At 35.2% G+C, this 10261-nt stretch overlaps 1 protein-coding gene across 1 annotated transcript; it reads right to left on the bottom strand.

Moving 5' to 3' along the window:
* Nucleotides 1-2071: 2071 nt before the first annotated feature.
* Nucleotides 2072-6118, bottom strand: LOC139870936 (uncharacterized). The gene is made up of 2 exons (XM_071858699.1): nucleotides 3358-6118; nucleotides 2072-2729 (listed from the first exon to the last, which is right to left on the bottom strand). Exons 1-2 carry the CDS (start codon nucleotides 5963-5965, stop codon nucleotides 2338-2340), a joined length of 3000 nt encoding a protein of 999 aa, XP_071714800.1. The 5' UTR covers nucleotides 5966-6118; the 3' UTR covers nucleotides 2072-2337.
* Between the last annotated feature and the right edge of the window lie 4143 nt (nucleotides 6119-10261).

The raw sequence follows: 10261 nt of genomic DNA, 5'->3' as shown, positions 1-10261 counted from the left end.
TTCACCTCCTGTGAGGGAACAACGACAACATCACAAGTGTCGTTAGCCATGTTATTAACGAATCAAATTATTAATGATACACTGAATCATTAGTGTTCCTGATCGAAATATCATCTTCATTACGGACACAATCCAAACCCATCCTCGTCCCACTTGAAACACTAAAACAATTAGTAGACTTGAGAAGTCGTTCGTCAAATTTACGATTCAAAATCCGATTCAAACTAGCAGGATCATACACTTCCTATACCCATACCTCTCCACTTAAACAAACCTTATCCCCCAAATCGCGACAACCAAAACATCAAAAAAAAATATGTAATTACTAAAAGACACGGATGCCCCATCCACTTTTATAACTTCTCCAAAAAGTTCGGCCACCTCTTAAACACTCTCCTTCGATGTGTATTTCATCGGTATACCCGTAATTTCCAACCACGCAAACCTGAAAAAGAATTCGGACATACCCGCAAACGGGGATACAACAACATACTCTATAGAACTGGTATGGATGATATTATCGTAGCTTTCTTAGTCATCACAATCACACAAGCAACCATAATGAGCGAACAAACTAATATGTGATACAAGAGCTTTATGAGCAATCAAAATTCTGCAACTTTTGTTTCCAATATCGGGACCTTATCAATTGTCAAAACAGAAAGATTAAGATTAATATTATTAGAAAACAAGGAGTTTGGTTTCAATTTACACGAGTTGGTTAGTTGAAAAAGCTTTTGGAAGGACTGCACTATTCAACCTTTGTCGCCTAGGTCTTCCAACAAAAATAGGCTTCCCAAAAAGCTTGGAACCATTAGATCGTTAATAGCTTTTTATGCCGCATCCTAATCATGCGCATACATGTATAGCTGCGCGATATGCGCATGCAAGCCCTACATCTGCGCACTAAACACAATAGTAGGTGCGCACATATTTCATGTTACAACGAATAAAGGATATAATCGTGCATCCTTTGCGCCTATACCATTGGATGCGGTCTTTTGACATGGTCTTCTGTTTACCTTGTTGACCAAGGAAACGCTAAAATCAATCCACGATTCGGTTTCTAAATTAAGGCGAGTTAGTTATGGAAACGATTATGTCCACTTAGGGATAGTATTAATCGTACATTTCACGACATTCTTCAATGCTTTCAGGTATGTTCTTTGAATGGTAAACCCTTAATGTATTTTGGCCACTTGACCTTGCTAGGTCATTGGTTGACTTACATTCGGCCACCTTGTCGGAATCCTTATGATTCCGGTACGGGTTATCCACGACTAACGTCGGAGGTTCGAATCCTGTTTGTCGTTAAACCCCATTATAGCACTCAAGTATAGGTTCAGCTTTACACCATGAAAATATGCTTGATCACATCCCTGCTCTCGAAAAACAAACGAGCAACGTCTTGTTGGCGAATACGTGACCTCCGTGAGAGTACCGAATTTTCCGAACGTAAATTCGTTGCTATACTTATATGCTCTAGATAAAAAGAATGCTTTTAGTGAACTCCTGGTCAGTATTTTTTTTAAAAAAATACCGTACATGTTGATTATGGACGGTTAGACTATCTTCTCTATTATTAGAATATACGGAGTAATCATTAAATTGAAATTCACTACCAGGTTTGGCATTTATGTATGGACATGTCATTGAATTAATTGTATAGTTGGTTCTGGTTATATACATTCATATATTGTCAATTTTAAATACTTTACTCCGTATTTTCCACATTAATAGTTTATAAATTTCATTGATTATTTGTGTTTGGTCTCTCACCAATCGGTTCAATCCGAAGGCATTCAATAGAAGGCATTAAGAAGATAGACCGAGAAGAGAGGATATCATTTAATATTGTTATAGTTTTTTATAAAAATTATTATTGAAGAATAAAAAGAATCCAGCCGTCTAGTCTAGATCTTAAAGGGATTCCTATGTTAATTTTAGCATTTTATCCACATTGATATGATATGGTCATAAGACTAACATTCAATTCATCATAGTTTTCATGTTCATGTATAGATGATAGATGATAAAGCAATAGTAAAAAATAGATATGGAATCTAAGCTTCAAACAATAAAAGACACATAGATAACAACTCTTGTATATTTCCTAACTTTTTCATTACATAATTCACCTACTTTTACAACACAAAACTCATATTCATTCCAACACACCACAAATTAACCAATCACAAAAACATGTTCCCTCTTACCACACTCAACAATGCATCCAAAGATGAACCAAGAAGGGATCATACATCCTTCTTTTTGTTCTGGCATCAATGGATCAATGCATCAAAGCATCAAAGAAGCCACCATAATAGCCACAAAATATCAAGCAACACTTCCATGATCGGATGCATCATCGTAGTAATAAGGCGTTAACTTTCCATCTTTCGTGCCAAATTTCATAGGGTTTACCGACCCAATTTCTTGCAACATTTTCACAACTCGTCTCATTGATGGTCTGTTGATGGGCAGGGGGCTCGTGCATAAAAGCCCCACATTTAGAACTTTGCATATTTCTTCCTTAAAACATGAGTCTAGCTTTGGGTCAAGCACGTCGTCTAGACCTTTTTGGTCAAGCGAGGTGCATACCCATTTGACCAAATCCTTTTCTCCGAACTCGGGATCAACCGGAAGTTTCCCTGTCACGAGCTCAAGAAGTACTACACCGAAACTGTAGATATCACTCTTTTCATTCACCCTTAATGTATATGCATATTCTGCAAGATGAGAACATAACACATTTATCTTATAATTAAGAAGTTTGTACACTTTGCCATACTAACTCATGCCGCATTATGAACTTGTACATCATGCAAGGTAAATTGTACATTAATCAAAATCATTAGTAAATGCGAGTAGTAGTTGCACTGAAAGTCTGAAAGTAAACAGACAGCCTTAGCCCACATATTGATTACACATTTCAGACATTTTACTACTCCGTATATTGATTACACATATCACACATCTTACTAATTTTGTCTCAACAAAACTTGAACTCAAGGTAAATGATTACGTCTCCTTAGCCCACATATTGATTACACATTTCACACATCTTACTAATTTTGTCTCAACAAAACTTGAACTCAAGGTAAATGATTACGCCTCCTTACGTTCAGGAGAATGATCCTAAGGCTAGGTTTAAGTTTACGATACTTAATTTTACAAACTTGGTTGAATTAATTGTAAAGTCAATTTTTTTAATAATGACTTTCTTTATTTAAACTTAGTATCAATATTTAATCATGGAAACTGTGAGTTATAAACATGGATTTAAGTTATATATGGTATGTTTAAACATAACCCTTTAGGCTATGGTTAGAGGCAATAAACCAAAAAGGGTCAAACCTGGAGCAATGTAACCACACGAACCAGCAATAACAGACATCGAATTACCCGCCTTTTCATTACCATCAACAACTTTAGCGACACCAAAATCCGCTACTCGAGCACCATAATCACCATCCAATAAAATGTTATTCGATTTAACATCTCTATGTACAATCGGCGGAACACAATCATGGTGCAAATACGCTAACCCTTCAGCCGCATCCACCGCAATCTTGTACCTTATCGGCCAATCAAGTAACCCGCTTTTACTACTATGAAGTAAATCTCCCAAACTACCATTCGGCATATACTCGTAAACCAAAAGTTTACACATTTTTGTCGAACAACAACACCATAACCGAACAATGTTTTTGTGACGAATCTTTCCTAAAGTCTCCACCTCGGCCTCAAACCCGTTATCAAGAACCAAACCCGACCCTGACCCATTTTCAATATCTTCATCGCCTTTTTTTGAACTTGACCATAGCTTTTTAACGGCCACCGAATCACCATTGCTCAAAACGACTCTATAAACTTTACCCGACGCACCACTTCCAATCACGTTATCTTCATCCAAAGCACCCAAGATTTCGTATTCGCTAAAACTCAACTTATGAAACGACATTAATGTCCATTTCGACTTATCGATGCTTTCTTTAGAATTCTTGAAATTCTTGCACCGAAAGTAGAACCATCCGAGACCAACAATAAGGATGCAACCAGTCAATATAAAGATAGCTCTAAGCAACCAAACGTAACCCCTATTTTTCGTAACGTTTTTGCCATCGCATAAACCTTCAATATCTCCACAAAGGCCCGGGTTACCCAAAAAGCTAGAAATGTAAGTTTTCTTAGCGTAAACGGGTGGGATATCGCCGATGAGACCATTACTCGATAAATTAAGCTGATTGAGCCTCAAATTTTGTAACCCAACCGGGATTTTGCCCGAAAACTGATTTTGCGAAAGATCGAGATAATTTAAGACCGATAATTCACCAATTTTTTCAGGAATATTGCCCGAAAACTCGTTATTAGCTAAATTAAGCTCGTTTAGCTTCTTTAATGAATAGATTGAACTTGGAATCTTACCAGAAAATTTATTAGTATGAAGATCAAGCTTACTTAATTGAACAAGATTACCAATGCTAGAAGGTAAAGAACCTGAAAACTGATTATTACTACCGGAAAACTCAATTAAAGTACCCAAAAACCCAAACTCATCCGGCAACTCACCGGAAAATTTGTTATTAGCAATATTCAAAGTAGACAAATTCCCAGCTCCGGCAATTTTTTTACCAATAACCCCAGTGAACGAATTCTCAACAAGTTCAAGTAATGACACTTGAGGTAAACCCCAAAACTCTACCGGAACATCGCCTGAAAATTTATTGTATCCTAACCGGACACGTTTCAAACTCCGACATTTACTTAAACTCGCCGGAATTTGACCGGAAAATGAGTTGTGTATCATTAAAATCTCTTCAAGTTTACCTTTTTCACATAAACTTACCGGAATTTCACCGGAGAACAGATTGTTAGACACATCTATCCATATTAAAGGTGAATTTATTCCTAACTCTTTTGGTAAAGTACCCGAAAACCTATTACCAAACAACCTTAATTCATACAAATTACTTGAATTGGAAATGATTTCAGGAAACTTACCACCCAATTCATTTTCATAAAGATTTAAACTTTCAAGCTGCAGAGAACACAATTCTTCAGGTACTGTTCCTGTAAACAAATTCATTGATATATCAAGTAACCTTAATGACGTCATCCTTGACCACCCTGTTTTAGGTAACTCACCGCTTAAGGAGTTGTTATAAAGCTCAATTTGTACAACATTTTTTAACTCGGTAATTGAACTCGGAACTGACCCACTGAGTTTATTGATGGCAAGGTCAAGATCAACGAGTTTACTGAGTCGACTCAGTGAGTCAGGAATCGGTCCAATTAAGTTGCACCCAGTGAGCCATAGCACTTCGAGGTTAGTAAGGTTTCCGATCTCCGGTGGAATCTCGCCGGCGTCTAATGGGTTGTATGACAAATTAAGCTGCTTTAACGTGGAAATGTTTCCGATTACCGCCGGAATCTTGCCGGAGATAAGATTGTCGACTAATGAAATCACTTCAAGCTTCTGAAACTGACCAAAACTCGCCGGAATGTCGCCGGAAAAGTTGTTTCCAGTTAAATCTAGGTGCTTTAATTCCGGTAACTTAGATAAATTCTCCGGCAGTGTTCCGGTGAGTAAATTTTGAGCGAGATTTAAATGAACAAGACTCTGGCAAGCGGTTAGCTCGTCGGAAAGTGTACCGTTGATGGAATTATTATATAAAGAAATGAACTTTAATCCGGTGAGGCGGCAAAGAACCGACGGAAACGGACCGGCAATATTAGCATTCGATAAATCAACTGAAACAACAAAACCGGTTCCCGGTTCAGAACAAGTAACTCCGGTCCAGTTACAAGGAGTAGCATCGGCGCCGGCGTCATTCCAATCGGAGAAAAACCCATCTGGGTCATCAAATCCAAGTTTTAATTTCTGTAGATATTGTGCTTCTTGATTTAAACAAAAAGAAAATGGTAACAAGAGTAACAAGATGAGATAGAGAGAGTGTGACATATTTTTAGGAGGTTGAGTTGTTTGAAATGAATGATTATGGTGTCATGAATTTTACTAAACAAACTCCAATAAGGAAAATGTGAAATAAAATGGACGCACAGGCCACATCATGAAATTACCTCAACAGTAAAGGGTGGGAATCAAAAATTGAATTTATTTATTTTTAACTTTCAAGCGTGATTGAATAAACTTAATACGGAGTGATGCTAATAGTAATAAAAAACAAGAAAGGTCAAGTATTTATAGTTATATATGAAAATATGAAAATGGGACAGAGTGAGTGATATAAAGAGGGACAGTGGTCCATTGCGGGTACAAATCACGAGGAGTGAGGACTTAATTATGATTAGATGATACTCCACTTTGCTTTACTTTAATTCTATTTTACTAAAAAAATAAATAAATAGTAGTTAATAGAATTCGAAGTTGTGACACTAAGGGTGCGTTTAATAAAACTGAATAATTCAGCGTGATCAAACCAAAATTGTTCGGTCTGAGTGCAAATGAATTAAAAAGGAAGTTTAACCTTTGGAAGGGGTTCCTTCGGTTAAATGGGAGATGGATGTGGTGATGTTGTTTGTCTTTTTCCGAGCCTCCAAGGTAAGCTATGGAAGGTTAGTGTGTGAAATGATCAGTTGGTCGATTGGCCATTAAATGAGGCCAAAGGATGCTATTTATAGAAAATAAATGACGGTTATGCATGATAGCCATTATAATTGCACCCACGATTTGTAACTGCCACTAGAACCTCCTAATCAAGCCTACAACCTATTTCACGTTCCTGAAATGTAGGGATGTGGTCCAACTCAGCAATACCAAGTCAACCTTGACAGTCCGTCACGTGACCCATGGCGTGATGATAGATTGAGCATGAGTTGAACGTTTACTGAATATCACGTGTGTTACACGTGATACAGCCTTAGATTCCCAACAGGTTCATGTGCTAGACGCCATGCGTTGCACGTGACGTCACCCATGGCGTGACGTACGTCATTACATCGCTGAATGGTTCGGAATCTGAATGATTCAAAGCCTCTGAATAATGTTTGTTCTGAATGAAAATGAGCTGTTTGATAATCATTTGGAATGAACGATATTAACTGAGTATAATTAACTTATTAACGTGTAACATGAATAAAAAAAATTCAATATACTTGTTGGTTAAGTGTTCGGAATATGATTTGAGGAAAATATCACAGAAAATTTAGGCTCTTAATGGTTAAGAGAACATTTCAGCTCTGAATGGTTCAGCACTGAATTCTGAACCATTCAGCACCATATATCATTCAGAGGTCAGAAACAAACACGCTGATTGCTGAATTGTAACGTCCTCCCAATAGGGTCTGGAAGAAACGTTACTAATATCAAATAAATCAACATATTATAATACGAGAACAATACTAAATGAGAAAATTTAACTTTATTGAGTACGCAACGGAAAATGAAATGTCGTTACAATAATGGAAATAACGATAAAGTAATTGTTCATATGCAGAAGTAATAAATGCGATATCTCTTGATCCTATGTCCAAGTAGCATCACATAAGTAGTAGATAAGAAAGCTTGAATCAAACAGCACCTGAGACAAAACATGCTAAAGTGTCAACAAAAAAGGTTGAGTGAAGTTCATAGGTTTAACAAAAGTAGTTATCGTTGTTTTAGACCACAAGATTTAGTTTGTAACGTTGATCTCCCGCAGAATCAAAAAGTTATGCCAGTGCGTGATATTTAGACTAAACGTTCAAGTTTGCCCCATGACAAGTTGTGTCTGTCCTTGTCGGTTTAAATTGCATTATCAAGTAATACAAAGACTGAGTCAAATGTATCGGGGACGTTACTCCCGATAGGCCTACCCCCAATAAATAAGCATTCCGCAGCACTTAAAAATATTACTGTAGGGACTTAGTCGGACATAGCCGGATATAACATAGTTTTAACAGTTGGTACTGATATTTAGACTAGACTTTCAAGTTTACCCCGTGTCAAGTTATCGTTTATACTTGTCGGTTGGGGGCTTGCTGGTCATAGCCCAACATATCACAGTTTAATAGTTGATACGTGTAAGTACTGATATTTAGACTAGACTTTCAAGTTTACCCCGTAACAAGTTATCGTTTATACTTATCGGTTGAGGGCTTGCTGGTCATAGCCCAACATATCAAAGTTTAATAGTTAATATGTGTAAAACAGTTATAAAAGTTGTGCATGTATTCTCACTCCAAAAGTTATAAAACAGTTATGAAACAGTAAAAAGTGGGGCTATGAATTCACCTTAGTAAGTAGAGAGAGAGTTATTCCTCGGAATAGAGAGTTGAACGAGTGAGCAGGAAAGTCAACCTATTGACATTTAAGAGTAGTTAAGTGTTTTGCCCATGTTTAAGTTTAAGTATGTGTTTAAGTATAGTTTGTTTTACTAAGTTTCTATTCCTAGTAAGTTACTATTTTTATAAAGTTTCTATTTTTAGAAAGTTTCTTATTTTACTAAGTTTCTATGACTAGAGAGTTTCTACTTTTATGAGTATTTTCCATTTTAGGATACTTGCCGTATTAGATAAGCTTCCAATCACCCCTTTCCCTTCGAATGGCTAATTTAGATCTAGGGGCTTGAGCCATAGGACCCTTTAAATCAGAAATCCAAACCCTCTGCCTAGAATCTCGTAGAAACAATTCGTCAAGAAAGTTCGAAGATCTATACATCTCTAATACATATCTCAAAATGTTTTTGTGCTACAATATAAGTAGTAGGTTATAGGTACTAGTAATAGTAATAGTGTATACATGTTAAGTACTAGTATAAGTAGTATTAGGGTTTCATTAATTAGGGTTAGTTAATTAAAGTAGTAATTAATAACTAGGGTTTAGTAATTAATGTCCTAGGGTTTCATAAATGTTTAGAGTTTAATTAATTAGGGTTTAAGAATTATAGTTTAGGTGTAATTAGGGTTTAAGGTTTTAATATGTATATGTATATATAATTCGTATATATATGTATATATATATATATATATAAAAATATATTTTTTTTACATGTATATATGTATATATAAATCTAGGTGTGTTTATGTATATACTTATGAATAACAAGTTTATAATATGAATATGAATTAACAAAGATCAAAGTTTATGTAAATAGTTTAGGGTTTATGTTATACCTTTGAAGATTCAAGATTTTTAACAAAGAAAAGATGAACACGATGAAGATGGAAGATCAAAGCCTTGAAAATCTTGAAGAACTCCTTGAAGATTCTTGAAGAACACGAAGAACAAGCTTGAAGATTCGAATACCACAAGAGAGGGAGAGGGAGAGATTGTTTTTGAGAGAGGATTTTGGTGTGATTCGTGAATGAGAAACTAGGTGTTTATATAGTGCAAGTATTAGAGTGTTAGTCAACATAAGGATATTCTAATTAATAATTTTGTTTTGTTTTATAATTTTTAGTCAACAATAGGTGGTACTAGTTTATAATTAGTTAACATAAGGATGTACTAGTTTACACTTTATTTTTAGTCAACATAAGGATGTAAGATGTTTTTAGTCTCATTATTATTACTATTATTATTATTATTATTATTATTATTATTATTATTATTATTATTATTATTTTTACATTTACTACATGATAAGTATTATTTTCTTTTTACTAATTCATGACTTGTATATATTTAGTTCCCAATTGTTTTATTATTTATATAAATGTCACTTTTTATTTATTACTTATAGGTTATTAGTTATAATATTACATAAATGCATAAATTTTAATTAGCAGTGAATGTCGACTAACAGTTTATTATTTTCATCTTTTATTAACTTGTCAATATTTGCACAAAGTTAATTAATATGTTTTCTAACTGTTAACACTTAACAATTATTGATTAAAGTTTAATCATTAAGTTTTAATTATATTGTTTGGGCATTTAATATTGGAAAAATATAGAATGAAAAAATGAGGGTCGTTATAGTACCTCCCCGTTATTAGAAACTTCGTCCCGAAGTTTTAGGTAAAGCTCTCGTTTGCATCAGCAGTTGAGAAGAGATAGAGGTATTTCCGTATCGTTTGGTCTTCGCATTCCCATGTATGTTAGGGGCTGCTACGCGAATCCCAACGGATTTTAATAGAGTTTGATTTTCACGTTCCCTAGTACAATCGGGGCCCTTTCGTGAATTCCAATGAGTGTTAACAATTAGTATATTGTTTTGTTTACACGTTTGATCTCATGATCCTTAACCTTATTAGGTCATTTACAAAGTGCATTAAGTGCGGAGATTTTCCAAGGAATAACAAGAGTGTCGTTTGA

This window comes from Rutidosis leptorrhynchoides, chromosome 1 (genome assembly GCF_046630445.1).
Source record: "Rutidosis leptorrhynchoides isolate AG116_Rl617_1_P2 chromosome 1, CSIRO_AGI_Rlap_v1, whole genome shotgun sequence".
NCBI classification, from domain to species: domain Eukaryota; kingdom Viridiplantae; phylum Streptophyta; class Magnoliopsida; order Asterales; family Asteraceae; genus Rutidosis; species Rutidosis leptorrhynchoides.
The sequence above is the reverse complement of the archived record's forward strand: the minus strand, read 5'-3'. Positions and strand labels throughout refer to the sequence as shown.

Coding starts and splice junctions, on each gene's coding strand:
- LOC139870936 (XM_071858699.1), bottom strand. CDS start 5,965: ATGTCACACTCTCTCTATCTCATCTTGTTACTCTTGTTACCATTTTCT. Junction 2,730..3,357: donor GTGTGGTTACATTGCTCCAG/GTTTGACCCTTT, acceptor CTCATCTTGCAG/AATATGCATATACATTAAGG.